Here is a 25,419-nt window from a genome sequence, read left to right on the forward strand (position 1 = left end):
TAAGCACAAGGAACACATGTTCACGCTGTAATCTTGTAATCTCATTGTGAAGTCTGTTAGTGGGATTCTACCGTAGCTGGCTGCAGTAAACAGATCTCAGTGTAACTGTCTAGGTTAATGAACTTCTTTTGATGACTAACAGATGAACAGAAAGCCTGTTAGTCACACCATCCAGTCTGTCTCTCTGTCTCATCACTTATCATGTTGTGAAATGGAAGACGGCCCCGACAAATGCATCCACTTGAGAACAGGGATAGATTTAGCTCAGGCCTATAGCAAGCTACCCACCACCAGGGACCAGCTAAGTGCGATGGCGTGACACTGACAAGCTGTATTTTTTCTGTCAAAGGAAATCAAAATGGCAACAATATGAATTAATTTCCCTGTGTTATCCTTTTACCCAGCATTCAATGTTTACATTCATCTGTAGGATTATGTAAACTTGTATGTGTACTGCACAATCTACATTTAGTCTGAACATACACAAACTCTTCAACTGTGTGTGTTTGCTGTTTTCCAACCGCCAGAAACAAAGGGCTAAATACGTCAAATGCCGAATGGAAGCATTCCTTAGACATACAACCTAATTCTGACCTCCCACTGTTTGACTAAGGCTTCTAAATTCATCACTTGGCTTCTAATGAAACATGCAGCAAATTCACAGATGGCTGCTAAGAAGCTGTACTCAGCTTTGGAAACATTGTTTAACTGGTGGAATATAACCAGGGAAACATTGTATATATTACAGCTCTAAATGTGTTCTTAGCAGTATTTTATATTTTAATTCTGCTGACTATAAACCATTAATATTCATTTAACATTTTCAAGTGATGTCCTTAAATCTCATTTTCTTAGAGTTGAGCGTGCACACACATGCAGTCAAAGTTGTATAATTTGGGTTGACTACACTATTGCAAGTACACTGGCTGTCAAACCAGAGTGTTTGAAGGCTTAATTTGCTACTGTACAGTTACAAGGACCTATTTTAAAGTGGTATATATAGTTAGAATGCTTTGTAAAATTCTTATAGACCCATTAAACATCTGTCCTCTATGGGTTTGTGCAGCTCTGACAACCAGAAGACTTTGTTAGAGCGATTTGAATTAGGAAAGCAGTAAACAATACATGAGAACTCCAGACAGGCCTGCTTGTAAAAGTGTGTAGGAGTTGTCTATTATGTTCAAATGATGAAGTGAAACCACGAGGGCCCATGTGAGAGTGACACACTACATCAAGCTTACGGGTGTGTCCACCTCTACTGACTGTGTCTCTGTTTAGCTTCTTTTTCACTTCCAAAATCTAATCTACATATTTCGGATCACTCAACTATGCAATAACTTCATGTAAAGTATCTATATATTTGTTTATATTGGTGGCTGTGTGGAGGTAACAGTTTGTCCACCTTCTGTGTTTTCTATAAATTCCTGTGACCATTTCACAGAGCTCGATTCTACTCCCAACTACAGAAGAGAACAACCTTTATTCCATAATGTAGGCGTTGTGTAACCATGTTAGGGTGTAACTTTACAGACTGTCCAGCAGATGGCATGAATTGACAAGAAGAAAAAAAACTGAGGGAGTACAGTATACTAATGTCTGCACCCCAATTTCTTCTCCACGTGAGCACATGCCAGCTGCCTGACACCTCAATATCCGCCTTCATGTAAGCCAAATCGTCAGTAGTCTATAAAGTTCACATTGTTTGTGATGCCAATACAATATCTACAGATTAGAACTTTAGAATGCACAGCATTATGCAATGCATTACCATGTATTTATTTAAATATTTATTCGTAGGCTATTTGTACCTTGTCTGTGAACTGTCCTTTTATGTACTCTTTGTGTGTCTTAATTGCCCATCAGGGACCTATAAAGTTATTTGAATTGAATTGAATTGAATCTTATAGAAATGAAATAATAATAGGTTTGATTTCCATTATTTCACGTAGCTTATAAATGCTGAAAGAGCTTGTATAAAGCAATGTACGCTATTCTCTGTAACAAAACAACTGTAATATAGCTGTGGGTCTAATGTAGGCAACTTTTAAATGAAACTGAATAAGAACAGTGATTTTATATAAAGGATGAAACTTATAACTAAGGATACAAAAATGTAAGGAAGTGATAGGACAATCAGCTACCAAAATAAAACCATAGCCTAATCTAAATAATTATAAATGAATACAATTAAATATTAAGTAGGCTATTCCTTATCCAATCTGCCTTACAAATAATAATACGAAGGTTTCATGTAATTTATGTCTGTCCTATAACAACTAACAACAGGTTGCTGTCCCTCTCCGTCAATTGGGATTTTTCTGGAAGTGCAGTGTAGCCTACATTCAGGCCAATTTGCGACAGTCACAGCTTTAAGGACATCCATTCCCAGCCTGTGATGAAGCCTAACCAACCGGAAGCCCGGATTGATTTTATCATGGCAAGCAAGGGCGGCTGAAAAAAAAAATCAAAGGAGCGCTTATTAAATGATAATCCATCAACACTCAAACGGGATTTCACGTGTCGTACGCGTTTAAATCTGAAATTGACAGGCTATCCGCTTAAATAAAGGATTATTCTTTCGGATATGGGATCTACTATCAGGGTCCCCACCCTCTGGGCACCGTAATGGTGGTGAGTATCCAGCTCTTTGGAGAAAGGTATCACAGCCTTGTTGATACGATAGTTCACTTCAGCTGAAATATAGTCGGATTTGTGTTTTTTTTCATAACTTAAGCACCCTGATGGCTTTTGTGTGAATTAGATGCCATATAAACAACGTACAGCCTAGGAATTTGTAATATTTTCTCATATTCTAGCTTTAATATTTATCCGCTAATTGGGCTTATGATATGCCCACACCACAGTATAACATATAGCCTATATAGGCTATTTAAAAGGTATATCCCTCTTATATCGTATATAAATATCGTTTTAATACACAGAAATGTAGTCTTAACTTCACGGAGGCTACCATTTCACTGGTGCTGTTTCTAATTGGCTGACGATACTGTAGCTCAGTTATGGACTGTCTTAGCACAAGGGGTACATTTCTCTTCATTTCCAAACGAATAAAATGAACGAGAATAACCTCCACGGCGTGAAAAAAAAATGGGCTTAAAATATTAGCAACTCCGACGTGCTGGGGGGGGGGGAATAGCCCTCAGGTTCACTTCCTGTGAAAATGTTTCATATCCATAACATTTACAGATGTTTGATAATTAAACCACCGGAGGAGGTGAGAAAAGAAAAAAAGAAAAAAGGTTTATTTATTTTTCTGGTAAACCAGGTGTTCTCTATTAATGGGATTGATTACAAGCGATAGGCTAGACACATCTGGCAATGACACGCCCAGACTCATTCAGACTGATTGAGACCCATTCAGGGGTGGTGGGACTTCGACGTCAGCAAGCCCAATTACACTTAGGCTACAGTTTGTACATATAGGCTGTTTCCCATTTGAGAAGTGTTTGACCCTAGCAGGGCACTTATAAGGTGTTGGTCTAGTATTAGTTGTGTAATATGGAAGTAATGAGGCAGCTATAATACAATAGGACATTAAATCCTAGATTAGCATGGAGCCATTTCACCACAGTTCAAGGACCCCATGTGGCCCCAGGCCCTCAGTTTGGGCACCACTGGTTTCCAGGGGATGATGATGGGTGGCTGTTGCCGCTGAAGCGATAAAAAAAAAGCCTCAACCTCGGTCGGTCGGTCGCTCACCGGTGTGTACGTGCCTTCGCCTTTCTTGTTCTTTTTTATGCTCCTGGGTGTCGTCGTCGTGCTGCTGGTGGCGTAGGGCGGAGGGAGGGAGGAAGACATGACAGCCGCTGTCAATTCAACAGGCTCTCGTCTGTGACAAACACAAAAAGTGTCGATTTTCGGAGTGCCTGAGATTACGCGGAGACATCATCAACATGGCGACAGTTGCCGCGGCCCCCTCGGGTAGGTATCGCCTGACACCCGTCGTCTCTTTATTTCTGTAGACGCTACTTAGCTACATTCTTTCATGTCAGCCTCTAGCTGTTAAGAATATCAATACAGAAAATATTGAATATTTTGTTTGCTATACCTTTACAGGGACCACGGGGGATTACAAACGTCCTCGAAGTGCTTTAAGGTCTCGATAAAGTCGCTCTAGAGACGCCAATGTAAATGAATATTACAGACATGCTGTGGTTAAACACATTCAAAATGCCTCATAGGTCTCAGGTAGGTTTCCATATGTTTTCTTTAATGGACATCAGCGCCCTTTTGACACCATGTCAGCTGAAGTAGTCATTCAGATGAAATGTTTGTAACTCAGGTAAATTAAGCGAGCGGAGACCAAATGTCTAGCTCAAGAACACTAGAGATGCTGTATTTGCTGTTTTTTCATACATTGAGGCAGGGTTCCACTCACTGTTGTTGTTTTCTGAGGCAGCTGGTCACCTTCTTCAGCACCATGGACAGTGAAACATCTGTCCGCGGAAAAAGACTGATAATGATTCCCTCAAGGGCGCTTAAAGGAGACATTGTGTAGATGTGGACATGTTGTTCCTTAAAGGACAGGTTTGTCATTGTCCAAATTAAAACAATACTCACATACCCAAATGTACATTAAATCAGCATTTGGTTTCTGTGATTGATCCTCCTCCCCATGTAGTGCAAAATTGGATCCGACAGTTCATTCTGCTGAAGCTATAATGAAGCTGAGTTACACAAATCAAGTGAGTATAGTCTTGTGTCATTAGACTTTTTGGTACAAATTAGCTCTGTCCTTCACAGTAGTAACACAGAGGGCACTAAAAAGAGAGTAACTTTGGAGGATGCACACTTAATTTGTCTAAATCAGACTGCGGAAGCCTCATGGTAGCTTATTTTTTGCGCACAACGAGAACTGTGGACATTGGAATTGCATCAGGAAGTGATCTCTTCATGGCCACTACTATCACAGCAACCAAAACTGCTCAAATGCCCATATGGACACGTCAGTGTTGTATTAAGATGGACTTGGAAAAAATGTCAACAAGATTGAGAGCATGATAGAGGCATCATTTAGAAGAATTAATGTTTATTCTGCAGCCATTAGAAAGTAAAACTGATGTAAATGATTCTCCATTTTCCAAAGGCTCTTGATCCCTTGCCAACAATGTGAAGTATGTGAAAGCACTTTACATATCTAAGAATTGTTTAAGTGCTGTATCCACACTGAAGGCTGTCTATACGCGAACCAGATGGTTTCTGATATCATAGATACTGTGACTCCTTTCAGTGCCAGGATACATAATTGCAGAACTTGTCGGCTGCCCCTACATGTTTTCAGACCGTCATGTTATATTTGACTCCAGGGATGACCGAGCTGGGTGTGGATGTTGGGCCTACGGGTGTCCATCAGGACTCACCCCCCACCACCACCACCCAGCACCACCCAGCAGCTAGACAAGCTGTCAGGCCACACAACATAACACTGGGTCCTGGGGCACAAGCAGATGTGTTTTATGAGATGCCCCTATGGGAGAAGCTACGATTCACAGTTTTATGCCTGATGAATTCTTAGAAACACAATATTTGCCGGCTACTGGCTTTCAAATGAGCCTCCACTCCAGGATGCTATGATGGACTTTATGAGTTTATGAGCCATATCACTTATCTATTGTGTCTTCTTCCAATTTTGCTCTCTCATCGAGAAATAGTTTAAATGAAATGTTTTAGCATGTGCGTTACGGCATAAAATACATGGTTGTTTTTAGAACAACAGGCTTGTGATAGTGTTTTGATTTTCCAGTGGGAATGACAGTTGTCCAAGTACAGTTGTACAGTTGTCTGTCCATTCAATATTCAGTTTTTCATCTGGAAAAGAAGTTTGGTTTCAGAGATGTGTAAAATGAAAGTTTGTGAATTAGTTTAGGTATGGTGCCATTGTTAGACGTGACATAAAGTCTGTAAACCCAATATTTAGATTAGGGCTAAGCATCTATTTGTTTGCTGTGTGACACTGTGTTCCAGACTTTCCCTTGAGTTGCTTGCTACTCAGGTGTGGGCTAAATGTCAAAATAGCCTAAAATTGTCTCTTGCTCTACCGGTGCTTTTTAAAATGGAAAGAAAAATAGGTTGTAGGGTGGTCTCTGTTCCTTGATTTCCATTTGTAACAAATACGAAAAGGTGAGGACTCGAGTAGACACCACTTTTGAGATTCTGCCAGAGGGGCGGTTCCTGTTTTCTGTGCCAGTACAGTGTCCCATGAGAAACAAGACCCACCTTTGAGACTGATAATGGCTCAGCAGGGTTTTTTGGGAACATATTGTTTGTGTGCCTTCCCACTATTTCCTGTGGGACCATAATGGGCTTCTGGTTGTGAAGGGTGGGAGATGGTTTAAAGGGGGAATCTAGTGCAGAAAAAAAAATCAATACTTACTATCAACTACATTTGTTCCTACAATAAGCTATTGTAAAAACCTGCTTCTTAACGGTTGGTCCTCCAGAGATGGTAGGCGGAGCTAACGCAACAGACTTGCGTTTCAACTCGCTCACAATAAAACTTAAAACTGAAAACCATCTCTTATTCCTTTAAATTGAAAAAAGCAGCAGAGATAAGGATTTAGGGTCCGGTTGCTTTATTTTCCTCGTTAAATCCTGGTGATGCAGTGGAATTTGCGTTGTTTGATGTGTTCCCTCTCAAACACCGTACAACGGAGGGGGCAACGCAGACACACCGCCCTGCATTACGAGCATCGGCCTACATACTGTACCAGGTATTCAGCTTGCGTCTGCATGCATCAGATCATGACCCCCGTACCATGACGGTTCGCCACAAATACACAAACAGTTACAGCCCTGTAACGTTTAAATATGTAACGTTTAAATATGAAGGCCATTTATACATCTCAGATCATATTTTCTTTTTAGCCGCTTTCAGACATTTGCCTCTTCATTTAAATGTGAAGGACATTTAAAATGTTGGTCTTATGCATGACTTAGTGCCTGAGTCACTTCTATGTAAAAGTCACAATGCAATATTACCAGGTCACACCTAGTAATAATTGTGTAACACTTTCAACATAGCACAGGTCCATCACTGATGCAGCCTGTAAGACAACAGAAAACACTCTTCTTCCTTTCTATCCCACTTTGTTCTCCAGCAGGAACGACATCACTTCCTCTCACCAAATATCGCACAAGCATTGTGGCTCTTTCTGTAAATGTTCTGTCAGGATCCCAGCTTTAGTTTAGTTTCCTGTTTTATTTTGTAGGGTCCCTTCCCATGTGTCATGTCTTGACTTTCTGCCTTTTGTGTGTTTTCCTGCCTTTGTGATTGCCTACCCTGCCCCTGATGTGTTTCACCTCTAATGTCACCTGTGTCTCGTTACAAACCCGCCCTGTGTATTTAGTCTGTGTGCTCCCCTTTGTTTGTCAGTTTGTCGTACCTTGTGTCTGGAAGTTCTTTCAGTTTCTAAGACTCAGTTTCCTAGTGTACCTGTTGTTCCATTTTTGGATTTACTGCCTGCTTTTCTGGACTGTAAGATTATTTTCCTCATTTAGTCATTGAAACTCTCCCTGCTACCTCCTCTTCTCATCTTCTACATTTGGGTTCAAGCCTGCAATAGCTCAAACTGTAAGATGTTCTCCATTAACACAAAAGTCACCCAAAAAAACCAACAAATTGATGAAATATGTAAGAATAAGTCTCCCCACTCTAAAGCCTTTTCCAGACAGAGATATTTAACATTGCTGGCTACATTTTTCCCCAGTTTGTGTCTCACGTATTACCATTACATTCCTGCAGTCACAGAGCAAAGCATCTTTTTTTTACGGAAAAATAAATACCCATTTATTTAGTTATTGTTACATTTACTGTACCGCTGTTCTGAAGGTATTTCCAGGATACTGAAATACTCTACTAATGATCTAGATGAAAACAATATACATGATTTAAAAAAAAAAAAAGAAGTTTAACCAGTTTCTGTAGTTCTGACTGTATTTCTTCTTCTGAAGATATTTCCTGAACAGGTAACCGTGTGTCCTAGCTCTTTTTGTATAACACAATCAAAATATTAAACTTAATTTGTATAATAATAATATGAAATATTGGAAAGACACATCAATATATACCAATGTGACTGATAGTAACAATTTTGATTTTGGTTCATGTTGTACAAATGAGTAGGGAGATATGTCATTTTTGGCTACCATATTTATTTGGATTGTTGAAAAGTGGCAAAACTTTGGAAACCGATGATAAAAAATTATCAGATGGAATAGTTTTTCATATAGATTTTGTAAATATCTTTAGAACAGCAGCACGTGTTGTTAACTACCTTCTGTTTATTTTTATTTTTTTTTTAAAGATTCCCGGGTAATTCTTTTCGGACTATAGGACGCTCTGAGCAGTGACTGGAATGTAATGGCAATACAGAAGGGGCACAACCTGGGGCTGGCTTCCTCAAGCTGTTGGAAGTGATCTCATTTGTCCAGAAATGGTTTCCAACTTACAGCATGAATGAGGAAAATACCCTCCATAAGTGAATGTACCAACTATCATGTTTTTTCCTGTCTCAGAATGGGCCTTTGGGGGGGGACATATAAAGTGGGGGGTCTAGGGCTCTTCCCCCAGGACATTTTGAGCGACTTCATTTCCTGCATTCTGATACATTTTTAGGCACCAAATAATGGTGAAATGTCTTTTTATGTCTAATTAATGTCAACGAAAACACAAAATTATGTTGGCAGGTAACAATTCAAAATGTAAAAATATAAAGGAATATAATGCAGTAAGGGGGCGTTCGCATCCGGGACCTGGGCCCGGATTTGATTGCACTTGACCTCAAAGTCCAGTTTGTTTAATTAATATGCTATAGCTTAGCTGGCTTACCAGCGCCAGCCACATGTGTAAAATATATCAGCTGTGGATGAGAGGGAGGCTGGCTGCTTTGGTGCTCGTGATTTTCCTTTGGCGCTTGCTAAAACCTCTTTGGGGGGGGGCACCAAAACTTTACTCTATGCAGGAAAAACCCTGAAGCCGCACCGTAACTGCTGACCCATTTTCCCCCCCGCATTCCCTTCTCGTTGCAGCTCCCTGCCCCAGCTGAGCCCGTCGCTGCCCTCTGAAGGAGCAGGATGACAAGATGGCACAGCTGCTTGTACCGCCCGGACCTGACAGCTTCCGCCCCTTCGTGCCCGAGTCACTGGCCGCCATCGAGAGGTGCATCGCCGAGGAGGAGACCCGAAGACCACGAGTGGAGCGCCGCAACGACAACGACGATGAAAATGGGCCCAGACCAAACAGTGACCTGGAGGCGGGGAAATCTCTCCCCTTCATCTATGGGGACACCCCCTCCCACCTGGTGTCCACCCCTCTGGAGGACTTGGACACCTACTACAGCAATCAGAAGGTCCGTTTCAGAGTTACTGAAATAAGTCCTCCTTATGAAAGGAAAATATTAATAATATAACTAATGTGATTGGATACATTTAATGCTTGTTCTTGACTGTGCTTTAACCCTCTGAACTCTGCAATAGAAACGGTCCTCCTGCACCTATGTTGGTATTTTTTCTCACTATGATGTCATCTCCTGGAGTATCTTAAAATGCTTCATATCCCTCGAGAAGTTATTTGAACTCTGTACATTTTTGGTTTGTTTTAAGATATGCATATTATTATGAGCAGAGTGTAAAGGCATTTCGTCATTTCATCTGCGATAGAAATGGTCCGCCTGCGGTTTTTCACCGGACATCACGTAACGTGATGACGTCATCACAAGCGTACAACGAAATGATGATAAAGACAGAAGCCTTAGCTTTTCTGCTGCAAAAAAAAACGGAACACTAGCTGTTATGGTCTTTATTTTAGATTGATTTAAACAGGATCATTTTAACAACGATCTCCCGCGGACCTCTAGTGGCCGCCGGCTGGAGGTCCGTTCTCTAAGGGTTAAAGCATCATTATGTATACTGATTTAGCTTTAAATAATAGTGACTGCTACTTCTATTTAACTAAATTATCTGAATGTTGACATTGAATATTGAAAAACAACTTCATAGTAAATAAAGTTACTAGGACAGCACTCCAATTTGATTGAGTTTATTGCCACACAAAGGACGCTCCGGGCAGCGCCCTTCCTCAGCGTGTGCACAGACAATTCCAAACAATACTCCACACACACACAGCTGGGTTTAATTATACAACCACTACTGCACAGGTGGAGTCAATCATCCACAACTAGCACATCAATCCCAAGGGAGTCACAACCAATCAGATCAGGGTTAGTGCCTTGGATGTATGTAGCTACATATACAGACAAAAATCGATAGTAGGAGTAGTGTAGAAAAAGCAAGGATGTTTAATCTCTGCACTGCTTTAGTGTCTGATTGGAAGTCATTGTAGGCATAGAGCCATCTCCTGGAGTGCCATTGTTAAGTCTGTTCTATTTTTGTAAAAAACAAAACAAATGATTTGTGTTCATGTTTAAGTTTACATTATTATATTCTTTTATTTTATTTTTTCTGGTTGGTTTCTTTGGCCCGATTATATAGTTGTAATTTGGTTTTAGTTTTCTTGAAGATTTTAGTTTTCTTCAGTTTCAGATACCTACATTATTTTTCACTGCTACATGAGTTGAGCGTGTCCAGTCCTATTTTTTTTTAACAACGTTATAGTGAAATGCCTATTTTTTTTACTCCATTAAATTCAAACAAATTGGTGACATCATTCATATCATTTGGTATTTCAACAGGTGAGATGCAAAACCCATTTCAACGGTAATGTGCTCATGAGGTAAATGAGCCTTTAAAGCATGGGCCAGCAGAGGCGCTAAATGCTAATGTGAGCTGCTGTGCCAGTTGATCTGCAGTGCCAACTTGTCCTGCCTGAGGTGGACAGCTTAGTCCTTTCTCCTCTTATGACCAATCACACATGGCATGATGAGCAGACACTGTAAGACACACATACTCCAACACTTGCAGATTTATGAAATGTCATTTCAGTGCGGTTTTGCCAAATAAGGTGAGCAGGGACAAGACAAGGCTTTGCATGGATTTACAGATTTTAACCAATTTTGTTCTGTCTCTCTTTCAGACCTTCATAGTATTGAATCGCGGGAAGGCAATCTTCCGTTTCAACGCCACTCCTGCCTTGTACATCTTAAGCCCCTTCAACCCTCTAAGGAGGGTAGCTATTAGAGTTTTAGTGCACTCATATCCTTTCAGAGTTTTCTGTGGACAAAGCTTGATTTGGATTAAAGGGTTTACCAGACAAAAGAGGGATTTAATGACAAAGACTAAATGTCATGATTGGCTTAAACTTTATATGGCGACTTTATATATGGCTTTACTGCTGCTGAGAGGTCGAAGACATTTTAGATCATGTATGACTGACTGTTTAGCTGTCAGGTTTGGTTGTAGTGTATCACACACAGCATGCATGAGTACAGTGATTAATGTTTGAAAACGCAAATGCTATATTGTGTTCCTTGACTTTGTCTGTACGATGTTCAGCATGTTGATCATGTTCACCATCCTGACCAACTGTGCTTTCATGACCCTCAGTCAGCCCCCGGAATGGGCCAAGAATGTAGAGTAAGTCCGCATTTTCTTTTCGCTTATTTTACATTGCAATATACATTAATTTGCCATTTCAACCTGATCCACAACATATTTCCTGCCTGAATCCCCCAAATCATGAAAGCAAATATTGGAGATAATGTAAAAATCAAGGATCCTATCAAGAAAATGGTTGACTGAGATTTGAGGTTGCAATGATAGATGTAATGTAAAGATCCAGTACTGCCCTGCATACAGTGAGTCTGTCACCTTACCTCTGAGTGATGAAGCCGCTAACCAACATGATTATTTCTCCCTGGGTGACTTTTCCTCCTCTTTCCCCACACTTCCTCTCTTCCTCACTTGTTTATCAGGTACACATTCACAGGGATTTACACCTTTGAGTCCCTTATAAAGATCCTGGCTAGGGGCTTCTGTGTGGGGAAGTTCACTTTCCTGCGGGACCCGTGGAACTGGCTGGATTTCAGTGTTATCCTCATGGCGTAAGTATTCTGACAAGCATAATTAGGATCAACTTAACATGATCTGGCGTAGATTAAGAGGCCAAATGCTTTTAACGCTAATCAGCATAGCAGCCCACTGTGAATGTGAGGAGAACAGAGAGAATGAAGAGTATGAGAGAGAGAGTAATAAAATCTGCAGCTTAATTGTGTACGTTTTGAAATCATGGCCAGAAATCTCAACTCTACTCTGTTATTATGGATGTGAGCCCCCAAAGCATTGATTATCCTTGCTTATATTTTGTCCAACGCCTCAATGGCTTCAGCTACTTGTCTTGAAAAACTACAGAATAAAGCCTTCGGCATTAGGTTACACTCTGAATGTTACTTCATTTTTTGTGATCATAGTATTTGTTACTCACTGGTCGCATAATATAATAAGACTGCACTCTTCTTGGAGAGATTCCTGTAATTGCTAATGTTATGAGAGGTGGAGTTATTTTTTTCAGATGGTGTGTAATGGGTGTCTGCCTGTGTATTGCTGTGTAGTAACTGTGCATTTGATCCTGCAGGTATATAACAGAGTTTGTAAACCTAGGCAATGTTTCAGCTCTGCGCACGTTCAGAGTATTGCGAGCTTTGAAAACTATCTCAGTAATACCAGGTAAGGCTGTCCCCGCCTGCTGCCAGCACTCCTGCCATTTGTCCTCTGTGTGTGACTGTTTGCCGTTCCCTCCTCTGCCCTCCCCTCCCCATGACCCTTCTTTTGTCTTGTCACAACATGTGTGTGGGTGCCTGATTTGTGTGTGCCTGGGCGTATGTGCGTGTGTCCCACACTTTTTCCAAAAATACCCCTCTACCCAACTCCCTCCCTCCCTCCCTCCCTTCCCCTCCCTTCCCTTACAGATATGTCACAGAGTTTGTGGACCTGGGCAATGTCTCAGCACTGCGAACCTTCAGGGTTCTGCGAGCCTTGAAAACTATTTCAGTCATCCCAGGTGAGAGAGCTATCAAGGCCCATAGGGTTAATGAAATGCTAATGGCTAACTGGCGTTTCGCTAACATCCAAGCACCCCGCCCTCCCCCCCCTTCGCAGCTCATCTCACTGTAGCTAAGCCTAATGACGCCCGTCGCCATCCCTCATGCTGCCTTCGTCCCAAGGCCAGTAAAAGCTGGAATCTGCTCCAATCTGCACAGATTGACAGGATTCTTAGCTTTTAGATACATCCTTTAAGGCAGAATTTGTTTTCGTTGAAATCTATTCTTGCCTTGGGAGACTTACAAGTAGACTTTGTGTACTATTTGTTTTTTTTCCTTTTTGCATGAGACATTGCAAAAGCCGATTTTCTGGTGGCAAGGACTTGGGTGTGTAGGATTCCTCCTTACCTTGTTTTCCTTTGCATGTCTTGTTCAATGTTGTGTGTTTTGGGAGAAATTGTGATATGGTGAGTGGGTAATGGCATTCGAACACTAACCCTATTCACATCACAAACAAAAAAAAAAGGTCATATGTAAACCATCCAGGAAAACATGTCATTAGCTCTTTGTATAAAAAAGATCATCTAATTCAATAATTCTAATAAATCCACAACATGCATTACATATTGTAGCTGTCACGACTACATTTGGACTCCCTGTAAACATTTTGGGCTCTATTTGTGTTGCAGTGCAAAGCCTAGTACAAGCGGTGCTAGCACATGTTTGTATTTTCCCGACTGTAAATGCATTTCGCTTGTCACTTTGATATTTATATGCAGAGCAGAGTGCACATGCCGCAAAGGTGGGAGAAGAGGTGTAAGATTGAGAGTGGTGTTTTGGTGAAAATGGGTCTTAAGTGTTGAGAATAGACATCCAAACTAGATTGAAAGTTTTAGAGTTATGCACTGGAGCCTTTAAGGTATGAGACCAGTAATGTGACAACCACCCTCCAAATATATTTTTAATTTGATTCAACTTTATTGTCATTGTGCAGTGTACAAGTACAAAGACTAAATTACCACTTCACCCAACCCTCTTGTGCATAGTGCCGTGCCTATATAGATAAAACAACGTGCGCTTGGATATGTCGTCATTGACCTTGTGCACATTACTTAGTACTGTGAGCTGGTCTTTGCGACTATACTAAAAAAGAGCTCAGTATAACTTTTTTAGTGGCTTTCTAACAGAAAACAAAAGCACAGATGTATAGATTATTATAACGTGTTATTTATTAACGATCACTTTCTTAGAGCCTTATACCATAGCACTATAATGGGCATGAGAAACCTAACTTTCTCTAGTGCTTTATCTATGATAAGCAGTGATCTGTTTCAGCCTGGTTCCTGTATGACTGCCAACAGTTCATATAGAAACCTCCACTGCAGATCCCCCTGGCTGCTTGCTACCGTGAGCTCTTATTAGCAGCAGCTTTTCTATAAAAGCGTGTGGCTGTAATTAGCAGTCAGTAATCATTCTGCGATGTCCCCCCCTCCCGCCACCCTTTACCCTCTCTCCCACTTAGGCTTGAAGACCATCGTTGGCGCACTGATCCAGTCTGTAAAAAAGCTCTCGGACGTCATGATCCTCACCGTGTTCTGCCTCAGTGTCTTCGCCCTCATCGGGCTGCAGCTCTTCATGGGCAACCTGAGGCAGAAGTGCGTGCGTGAGCCCATCTACAACGCCACCAACAGCAGCAACATCACTGCCGACACCACGATGTTTTTCAGCAACAACACCCTGCTGGATATCAACACCGCGTTTGTGCAGAACGCCACGGAGAGCTCCTTCAACTGGACGGAGTACATCAGCGATGAGAGTAAGCAGAGTGAGGCGGCATGAAAGTGCTGTTGCATGTCTCCCAGGCGCACACGGGCTAACCGGGGTCAAGTCAGCGTCCGCCCCAGACGGGCCGAGTCAGATACTGGCTACTTCATATGCAGAGATGGGTCATGGCGGTGGTTTGTCTAGGGGAGGTCAGGCATACTGGCCTGCTGCCGTGATAAGGAGCGACAGCCATGGCTGGGAGCAGGGGTTGTGCTCTCTAACAATGGCTGGTGGGAGACTGCGGCAAATGTGGCGGATAATCGCCACAACAATAAAACCCTCTACTTTCACCCCCTCACTACCCTTCATCATTCTCCCATGGCCCATCTGTGTGGCATGAGCCGCCTGAAGTGCCGGAGGAGGGTGAGTCACTGACCGTCAGTAGGATATCGAGGAGATGTGCACCAGCTACATGACAAGCTGATGCCAGAGCAAGAGGAGAAGAAGAAGAGACAGGCAGAGCTGATTACAATTGCATTGATCGTATAGTCTGGCATCTTTATTGCATCAATGATATTTTGTTTCCCAAAAAAGTCTGATGTGATTGTAATTTTATGACAGTTACGTGGTAAATGAGGACAGAGTGGCCGTGACTGAATCAAAAGTCACGTGCTTACACAAAAAAGCAAAAGGATGACTAATGTGGTTGGGTGTTAAACAGACAAATCACCATGTTTCCTCTCAGTCTCCCAGCCAGGGGTGTAGCACACAATTCTGGGCCCTGTAGAAAGGCATTCTCTATGGGCCCCTCCCCACATCCACAGCTATTCATTCTAGCATCTTTTTGGGCCCTCCTCACATGATGACCCTGGGTACTCAGTCCCCTTTCCACCCCCAGTCCGACACCACTGCTCCCAACCAATGTACAATATTACACCACACACAAAAAGTGAAGAGAACCCCACAGGGTGCATATTGTCTTCCTGTTCCCTCATCAATCTTTTCTGTTTCTTCATATCCGCAGCCTCACTCCTGTGAAGTTGCTCTGACTGTCCCTCTGTCTCCCCTCTCCTCTAGGAAATTACTATTACCTCCCTGGCCGTAGGGATGCTCTTCTCTGTGGGAATGGCAGTGGCGCCGGGTAAGGCTTGACATGTTTTATTTATATGGCCAATTAGATGCACCACAAAGCTGAGCATACACAATTAGTGTCGACACTCGCCACCGCTCTGAGGCCTTGCAAGAATCTAAACTGCTGGTTAACTATGAGTGCATTTCATTTAATGTGTTTTGGCAAATGTTTTTCTGCTTACGTTAAGGGAAGCTTACTCATTTCAGTTAATAATTAAACCGTTAATCAAAGAGTCACTTTAGGTTGTGCAGTTCCAAGACTTGTGACTGAAATCAGAATCATATTTTTTACCAAATTAATACCATTTAATACCATTTCACTTGAAATGGATTTGCCTTGGTGTAGTCTGTGCATACATTAAACATATTAAAGGGAATAAACAATAAGGCAAAGTACTGCCACAGACAAGAACATAAATATAGAATAGATATCTTACAATTAAAAAGTTAAAAGACAAAATAACAGATATGGACATAAATGTCTTAGAAAGGGAAAGAAGGAAGGCTGTACGGTTTAGTACAGGATGTGCAAAATCATTGATTAGTGGATGTGCAAACGTTTTTGGTTGGTTGGATTTGGTTGGATACTAAATTGGTGACACTGATCTTGTAACTGTGGCGATTGTATAGATCTTCTGTGCTGCCGGGTTGAAGATGTGTGTGAAGCATTGATGTTTGGCCAAAAAATACACTTTTTATACCAAAATATACCTTTTATTAAACTGCTCCAAAGTCTTCATTACATATATTATATGTCTGGACAAACATGGATGTGAACTGCTCCTTGACTGGTTGTCAGGGGCATGCAACCGTAAAGCGGTAATTCTAGTCAGTGCTATGTATTTGAAAACATTTAAGATTTCATGTAAACCATGTTGCCCTCAGAACATTGTAACTCAATCATAGAGTTAATTTGCCCTCATCTGTGCAAAAACCAAGAGCTACATTTGGATATGAGTTTTATGGTAATATGTTAAAACACTCAACATGCCACCTCTAATGCAAAGTGTTATTCATAACACCTGTGTCCTGACAGGCTCTGTCCGGAGGGCTTCATATGCATCAAAGCTGGTCGTAATCCAGACTACGACTACACCAGCTTTGACTCCTTCAGCTGGGCGTTCCTCTCCCTCTTCCGACTCATGACACAGGACTTCTGGGAAAACCTCTACCAGCAGGTTGGTAGAATTCACTTCTGACCATTATAGAATTACAGAATTTGCTTGTCCCTTGGGTCTATTTACTGTTTTTACCATCTTATCTGTAAAGGTTGTTGACGGTGAACTTCACAGAACGTTGGTAACACATACCTTTTAAATATTTCATTTCATAATAAAAGACTTGCCTTCAAACAGTAAATATCTGAGCAAACATACCCAGTTAGTTCGAGAAGAGTTTTTTCAAAAGGGTTGTCATCCTGCAATTACAGACCAGGCCTGTTATGTAAGGCTATTTAGGCTGTTTTGTACTGCAGCAGTACAATACAGCAAGTCACCAAACAATGGGATGACCACAACTGGACACAATACAGTATATTGTGTTACTTCAAAGACTAATCTATGGCAGCCTTCTTTTACTCTCATACATAGGTAGATTTTTTAAATAAATTCTGTCTGTCTGTCTTGGATCCATCAGACTTTGCGCGCGGCAGGAAAACCCTACATGATCTTCTTCGTGCTGGTGATCTTCCTGGGCTCCTTCTACCTGGTTAACCTGATCCTGGCCGTGGTGGCCATGGCTTATGACGAGCAGAACCAGGCGACCATCGAGGAGGCCCAGCAGAAGGAGGAGGAGTTCCAGGCCATGCTGGAGCAGCTGAAGAGACAGCAGGAGGAGGCACAGGCAGGACATTTATCTTTGTATGCTCAGATTTCCAGTTAGAATTGAGATACAGGCCACCAGTTGTTGTGTGTCCATTTCATACAAGTGAATATCTCAAAACATTTTATTTGAAAATGAGTTATGAGGAAAAAGGTCCGTTTTGAGAAGTGGCGAGTCCTTTTAAACTGAAGTTTTAAACTGCTAAAGCGACGGGGAAGTTTTAGGAACTTTGAATTTTTGGAGCACGTAAAATAGTCTGAGTATTTCATAACATATGGCTGGGAGAATCTCTTTGTATCTATCTTAACTGGGGTGGGGACTCTGTTGATTCTTGGGCTTATACTGTAGTCTTGTGCTAGCTGCCAAAAGTAGCGTTGCCCCGGGTGACCGAGGGATTCACTGTCCTGGATGACTGACACCCCTCTGCTGCTCCCTCAGGGGTCAGCAGTCCTTGGTCAACCTACAGAAAGAACAATTAGCAGCTGGACAATGGAGTGCAAGTGAAATGCTGGATAATGGAAATGGAAATAACCAGTTATTTTTTAAGCTTGTGACAACAAAGCCAGACTATTAGTCTAGTCTATTTCTGTCCGGCGACATGTATAACACACGGCCGAATGCACGGGTAGACAGTTGAAATAATTAGCTAAAAGTAAACAGTTGAAATAGTAAGCTAAATGTATTCAGTAGATGGTAAAAAGGGTTAGCTCTTGCCACTCCATGTGGTAGTAGTATGAATGCACACTTGACAGAACTGGTCCTAAAAATTGACAATTCATGTGCCTGTTAAAGATTCTTGTAAAAAAATATCCACTTTTATGCAGTGTTACTTAGCATCCTCTTTTTAAAATCTATTGAAATGAACACATAACTGGTAGAGTTGATGAAGGGGCACTTGAGATCATGTGGCAGGGATGTGGGGATTGTGTGACCCCCAAAAAAAGGTTGGGAACAACAGTGTCTGTATAAATAGTGTAACATAATTCAAAAGATTTATTTTCCTTTTACATTTCGTACAATACTACACCACATATTTTCCACCTCCTCGTCATTAGTGGAAGATCAGATGCATTCTCTTGCTTTATGTTTCCCTTCAGACCTTCTACCACACCTCTGTTTAAGCCTTCTAATCTGCCAGACCCAACACTGTCTTATCAGGCTTGTGCACTATTCTTCCAGGCTCAACACTGTCTTATCAGACTTTTGCACATTCCAATTGCTGTTGTTAGTTGGGCTAAAAATGCCATGACAGACTCTTAAATCATTGGGCTATAGCGCTGTACGTTTTGTGGGACACATGAAGAATTTCTCTCCATTAGAACAAAGATAAAAGATTAAGTATACAACTCTAAATAAAGTGCCATACTGTATTTGCATAATTATCATAATTATTGGATATGCAGAGTTTGTGGTATGTTTGGCAATGCTGTCAATTTATAGACATCACCAGATTTTACCCGTTGAAATCCCCCAACCTAGCCTCTCAGTAGCCTTTCATGGTGATAACACAGCACATTTCTGTGGAAAAAACCTAATATGAAACAGAGTGCACGTGGTAGTAAATCGTATTTATTAAGGAAAGATGGGTTAGGGTTAGAAATTCTGCGCCGCTAATGTTTTTCTAAACAGTGATTTGATGAATGTTGCTTGGCTTCTAAGAGTAGAATTTCCAACTTGTTTATAAAACAAAAAGCCTGCTACCTATCCCAGCATCCACACATTTTTTTCTCTTACTGGATGAGTATTATGAATGCAAGAATTTAGAAATGTTTTGGTCTGCATGAAAACATTCAGGCGTCCATTTTTAGAAGGTGTCTGGGGCTTATTTGGCTCTTCATGCTGCTGCAGCTCTCAGCTGCCAGACTCTCTCCTCCTCTCCAGTCCGCCAGAGCCTTTGAGACAGGCACGGGGTCGCCATGACAACTGTGTTTGTGCTCTGATTGGCTGGCAGGTTGCCGCGGCAGCCGCCACAGAGAGTGGAGAGTACAGCGGGAGAGGTGGCCCCACCTCGGAGTCCTCCTCGGGGACGTCTAAGCTCAGCTCCAAAAGTGCCAAGGAGCGACGCAACAGGTGGAAGAAGAGGAAGCAGAGGGAGGAGGAGGAGAGGGGGGGCCGCGACAAGTTCCACAAGTCTGAGTCTGAGGACAGCATCAAGAGAACTAGCTTCCGCTTCTCCATCGATGCCAATAGACTTTCTTATGAAAAGAGATGCTCCTCACCCAACCAGGTAAATACTTCCCTGACAAATGCGTTTAATAATTCCCTGAGAAAAGATACACAACATTTCACATCATGCCAGTGATATACTTCATTTACAACACATACTTTATTTGCACCTATTACAGTATGTATTCAGTTTCATAAATTAAAGGAATAGTTCAGAATTTCAGGGAAATCTGTAATTTGTTTTCTTGCTGAAAGTTAGATGAGAAGATTGATACCACTTTATCTGTCCATTCACTATGAAGCTGGAGCCAACTTAGCTTAGCATAAGCTAGCCTGGCTCAATTCTTTGGTTTTACACTTTACTGTTATTGTAGAGTGTAAAGAAACAAGATGTAATGTGTTAATTAGTGAGCTTTGAAAGGGGTTGGTAGGCAGAGTTTATAGCCTTAAGACTATGGTTTCTCCATAGAAACATAAGAGTGATATCAATCTTTTTCTCTAAAGCAAATGAGTTTTATTCCGACAATGTCAAACTATTCCTTTAAAGAAGCCGCAATAAAAATCGAGCTACATTTACTGTTAACATTTGGGGCATATTACGTCATTCCTTCCTTTGCTTCGGTCTCATTCCTTCCTGCTCAGTCTAACTACATCCGTGTCCTTCCCTCATTTCACAGAACCTCCTAGCACCAAATGTGTCATTTTGGTGTATCCCCTCTATCCTCGAAGTCTTCACCAAGTATTCCAGGACTCCGCATCCTCTAACTTTCTTTTGTTTCTTCCTTTCTCTCTCTCTCGCTCTCTCTCTCTCTCTCTCTCTCTCTCTCTCTCTCTCTCTCTCTCTCAGTCTCTCCTCAGTATCCGGGGATCCCTCTTCTCACCTCGGAGGAACAGCCGCGCCAGCCTATTCAGCTTCCGTGGCCGGGCACGCGACATGGGCTCCGAGAACGACTTCGCCGACGACGAGCACAGCACTTTCGAGGAGAGCGACAGCCGGCGGGGCTCACTGTTCTTGCCGCGCCGTCTCGAGCGCCGCTGCAGCGCCGTCAGCCAGACCAGCCTCGGGGCGCCGCGGGTCATGCTCCCCGCCAACGGCAAGATGCACTGCGCCGTGGACTGCAATGGTGTAGTGTCGCTGGTCGGTGGAACCTCTGTAACAACCTCCCCTGTAGGTCTCCTGCTGCCTGAGGTGACGTAACTGTTTCATGCTTTATTTTCCCATTGACCGGCTTCAAGTTTCTTCCCCTTAGTTGCTTTTATTCCCACCCCTTTGTTCTCATGTTCTCATTCACTATTCCTTATGTAGTGTTTATTAAACTATAGTGAACTATATATGGAACGACCAAATGAGTTTTTGGACACTCAATGAAAAAACACGGTTTTATTTCAGTTAGTCTAATAGCTGGTTTGATTTGCATTGAGAGATGATCTTATGGAAAGTACCCCATGCCAATCTCTAGGTATGGTGAAGGGGATGTGATGATGTGGGGCTATTTTAATTCCAAAGGCCAAGGGAACTTTATCAGGATGCATAGTATCTTAGATCCATGAAATAACTGGCCTTTAAAAGTAAAAATCTGCTAATTTTTTTAATTAAGGCATTAAGATCAATTTCCAAAAGATGTTTTTTTATTCCCCTTTTTAGTCAACTTTAGCATGGGTATGTAAATCGTATGAGCACAACTGTAAGTGAAAACACCTGTGGAGGTGAAGTATGGGTATGTAAGTCCTTTAGAATACATGTACGAAACCAGGCTGCAATAGACTGTCCCTAAATGATTTTCATGAATTATAAAATGATAAAATACTTCCAATGTTTGTTGTCATGAGATTGTCTGTTTGACTCGTGTTCTATACTGTACATATCTCTGCTAAATATTGCTCATGAATCTGTTTATTTTTTTTTTTTTTATGCGCATGTTTTTTTTCTCCAGGGCACAACTACGGATACCGAGCTCAAGAAACGCCGGTCAGGTTTTCGCAAGCCATCCATGGATTATTTAGATGAACCAGTGGCCAGGCAGAGAGCCATGAGTGTGGCCAGTATCCTCACCAACACCATGGAAGGTCAGGATCACGCCATACATGTTTTGTCCTTAGTCTTCTTTGTTTCTGTCTTGAACTTTATGCCATGGCCTCCTAGTTCTGGAGAAAACTACAAGGACAGCATATGAAGGAATAATCTTACAGAAATACATTGAACTGCATTTCATTATGATGAAATGTGGTCATTTCTCCTTTCCCAGAGCTTGAAGAGTCGAGACAGAAATGCCCCCCCTGCTGGTATAGATTCGCCAACACCTGTCTGATCTGGGATTGTAGCCCCACGTGGTTGAAATTCAAGGACGTCGTGTGCACGGTGGTCATGGACCCATTTGTGGATCTGGCCATCACAGTTTGCATTGTCCTCAACACCCTTTTCATGGCCATGGAGCATTACCCCATGACTAATGAATTTGACTACGTACTCTCAGTTGGAAACCTGGCAAGTATTGTGTGATATGCTTACAAACTCTGAGTGGACAAAACCAGAAGAAAACATAAATGTAAAATGTCTCATGATGTAGATTCAGTTGTAAAATTAGAATGTTGCCCCCTTTTTGTCATTAGGTGTTCACAGGCATCTTCACAGCAGAGATGTGCTTCAAAATCATTGCCCTGGATCCCTACTACTACTTCCAAGAGGGTTGGAACATCTTTGATGGTATCATTGTCAGTCTGAGTCTGATGGAGCTTGGCTTGGCCAACGTAGAAGGCCTGTCTGTGCTCAGGTCCTTTAGATTGGTAAGAGCACTGGCGAAGTGATATCTTATTACAAACGCTGCATTACATGATTCATCCGCTCCGCAGATGAGAAAAGTGAAGATGTACCTTTACCTCTAGGGTCAGGCCACGATGGCTCTCACAATAACATTCATGTTATTAATGAGGTAATGATGTAATGAGAGCTTTTGTGCAGTACATGAGAGGTCCCACTGAGAGTTGTTTTGGCCTTTGGGATACAGTGTGTCCACCTGATTAGCTTTGTATGACTGTTGCTGTGCTGCTAGACTATTTAAGGAAACAGTACAGTATAATAAAATGTTGTTCTGCTTTTAACCCTCCGAGGACAAAAGATGCACCGGCGAGTCCAAGCGATGTTTGACAACACTCCTATTCAAAAAGTGCTATTACAAAATGACATTTTAGACATTTATTTACAATTGTATTCATATATTACGCTACTTTTGTGAACCCAAGACTTTTGTTTTGAAATAAATATACGTTTATTCATTTATTGAATGTTATAGAAGAAATCCAGAAAGTCCAACGGTGCTTTTCCTTTTGTTTCAAAACAGCTGAGGGTCTTCAAACTAGCCAAGTCATGGCCCACGTTAAACATGCTGATCAAGATCATTGGTAACTCAGTGGGCGCTCTGGGGAACTTGACTCTGGTGCTGGCCATCATCGTCTTCATCTTTGCTGTCGTGGGTATGCAGCTGTTTGGCAAGAACTACAAGGAGTGTGTGTGTAAGATTTCTGATAGCTGTCAACTGCCCCGCTGGCACATGCACGATTTCTTCCACTCCTTCCTCATCGTGTTCCGGGTACTGTGCGGAGAGTGGATCGAGACAATGTGGGACTGCATGGAGGTGGCTGGACAGTCCATGTGCCTGATAGTCTTCATGATGGTCATGGTCATTGGAAACCTGGTGGTATGGGGATCTTCCTCTCTATTTCTTTTTTATAATCAGGATAACACTGTTAAGATTATGGCAATAGTTTGCTTCAGATTTTGAAGTTATTTAATATTTCGTTGGATTGGTTTTAAAGTCAAGTCGTAAGGCACATATGATCTATTTGCAACTAATGTCCACTTCTTCCCAGGTTTTAAACCTATTCCTGGCTCTCCTCCTGAGCTCATTCAGCGCTGACAATCTGGCAGCAACTGACGACGACAATGAGATGAACAACCTGCAGATTGCTGTGGGCCGGATCCAGCGGGGCATCGCATTTGTCAAATCCAAAGTGCGGCAGTTTCTCCAGAGCCTCTGCTTTGGCCGGGCCAGTAAGGGCTCCGGTCTGGCTGAGGAGATCAAACCCCTGGATGAACTGCACAGCAATGGCAAAGGAAACTGCATCTCCAACCACACTTCAGTGGAGATCACCAAGGACCCAAGTGGGGTGTACATAACAGAGGACAATGGACGGCCAGGAGGAGGTCTGGTAGTTGGGGTTGGTGGGGACACTACACCCAAGTACCCAATGGAGGAATGTGACTATATGTCATTTATTCATAACCCCAGCTTGACAGTCACGGTGCCCATTGCTGTGGGCGAGTCGGACTTTGAAAACCTAAACACAGAAGATTTCAGCAGCGACTCGTCGGATGTGGAGGGCAGCAAAGAGGTAAAATAAAAAGACTTTGATTAGATGTCTGCCAGTTTGTAGGAAACCTTTTGAGTCACACAGCTTTTGTATTTGATTAGCTCCTTTCATATGTGTAAAAGTTAACACCCAATGCAGGCCAGTCAATGCTTGAATGTCAAGATTAGCATAGCAATGGCCTTTTCAGAAATTCTTCCAACAGTCAAGCAGTTTGAAAATAACATATCTGCTGACTCATTTCAGCATGCATCATGCTGTGCTAGTGAGGGAATCTTCTTGAATTTTTACACAGTTCTGAAGCCCTTGGTAGCAAAAGAATTTTGCCTTTGGCGTATGTAGCAGGTTCACTTTCTACCAGCGCTCATTAGAGTGTATGTGTCAGTGTATTTGTGTACAGAGAGACTGCTTAATTGTTCCGTGTTTTAGGTGAAGCAACATGCATATGTGTTAAGATAAAATTAATGAAGCAGCAAACTACAATTTAAGCAAAACGAAATACACCATTGGCACATAATTTGCACAGAAGTCTTGCTTGGTAATTCATTGCCTATTCTAACAGAGCAAATGCCAGGTTTGCTGTTAGGTGTTGCCAGGCTGACCTGGTGATATCAACTTGCCACTGTGGGTGTGGTGCCAATCCCCTGTGATTCAAAACAACCCAGGAGACTATTTCTAGCCATGGCACCACATGTTCCATATATGGATCAGCAAATGCTCCCTCACGTCACTACTGATCTTAACACCCTGTAGTCAGGGGTAGGTGAATTCTGATTATCCAGCACCAGTTCAAATATATTTAGACATTTCAAGTCAAGTTACATAATAACAATTTGGTGTGTGTTAGTTGTGTGGAATAAGTGTCGAGTGTCAGTACCAATACAGCATCCCAATCTTTTGCTATCTATTAAGGAATATGCTTTCAGGGAAATGTATAAAGTTGTTCTGTGTGGCTAAGGTGTTCTCCCACTGTGACTTGTAGCTGACCAGTGAAAGCACACTTGAGGTTGTTTGCTGGCTTATGGTGTGTTTGACTTACTTTGTTTAACCCCCCGTTTGTTATTGCAGCTGTGTCACAGACGCTCTCAAGGTTTTCAGTGAGAGGAGAATTGTAAGACCACTTTATTGTACCATAGCACTAACCATGAGGACTGCCTATGCCATTTACAGACATAAAAACATATTTTTCTCATACTTTCAGTGGACTGCCCATTTTTGT

At 42.0% G+C, this 25,419-nt stretch overlaps 1 protein-coding gene across 1 annotated transcript in view; it reads left to right on the forward strand.

Annotated features, from left to right (window-relative positions):
• The first annotated feature begins 9,061 nt into the window (after window positions 1–9,061).
• Window positions 9,062–25,419, forward strand: part of LOC144512921 (sodium channel protein type 2 subunit alpha-like) — a 30,356-nt gene continuing 13,998 nt past the window's right edge. Inside the window, exons 1-16 of the mRNA XM_078243898.1 lie at window positions 9,062–9,368; window positions 11,051–11,169; window positions 11,461–11,550; window positions 11,889–12,017; window positions 12,548–12,591; window positions 14,476–14,769; window positions 15,795–15,858; window positions 16,885–17,026; window positions 17,484–17,690; window positions 19,621–19,896; window positions 20,683–21,024; window positions 21,770–21,902; window positions 22,082–22,320; window positions 22,446–22,619; window positions 23,174–23,530; window positions 23,703–24,224. Coding sequence (XP_078100024.1) covers window positions 9,102–9,368; window positions 11,051–11,169; window positions 11,461–11,550; window positions 11,889–12,017; window positions 12,548–12,591; window positions 14,476–14,769; window positions 15,795–15,858; window positions 16,885–17,026; window positions 17,484–17,690; window positions 19,621–19,896; window positions 20,683–21,024; window positions 21,770–21,902; window positions 22,082–22,320; window positions 22,446–22,619; window positions 23,174–23,530; window positions 23,703–24,224 — 3,399 coding nt within the window. The 5' untranslated portion in view covers window positions 9,062–9,101. The remainder of the gene's footprint in view (window positions 9,369–11,050; window positions 11,170–11,460; window positions 11,551–11,888; window positions 12,018–12,547; window positions 12,592–14,475; window positions 14,770–15,794; window positions 15,859–16,884; window positions 17,027–17,483; window positions 17,691–19,620; window positions 19,897–20,682; window positions 21,025–21,769; window positions 21,903–22,081; window positions 22,321–22,445; window positions 22,620–23,173; window positions 23,531–23,702; window positions 24,225–25,419) is intronic.

This window comes from Sander vitreus, chromosome 24, assembly GCF_031162955.1.
Source record: "Sander vitreus isolate 19-12246 chromosome 24, sanVit1, whole genome shotgun sequence".
In the NCBI taxonomy this organism is placed as follows: domain Eukaryota; kingdom Metazoa; phylum Chordata; class Actinopteri; order Perciformes; family Percidae; genus Sander; species Sander vitreus.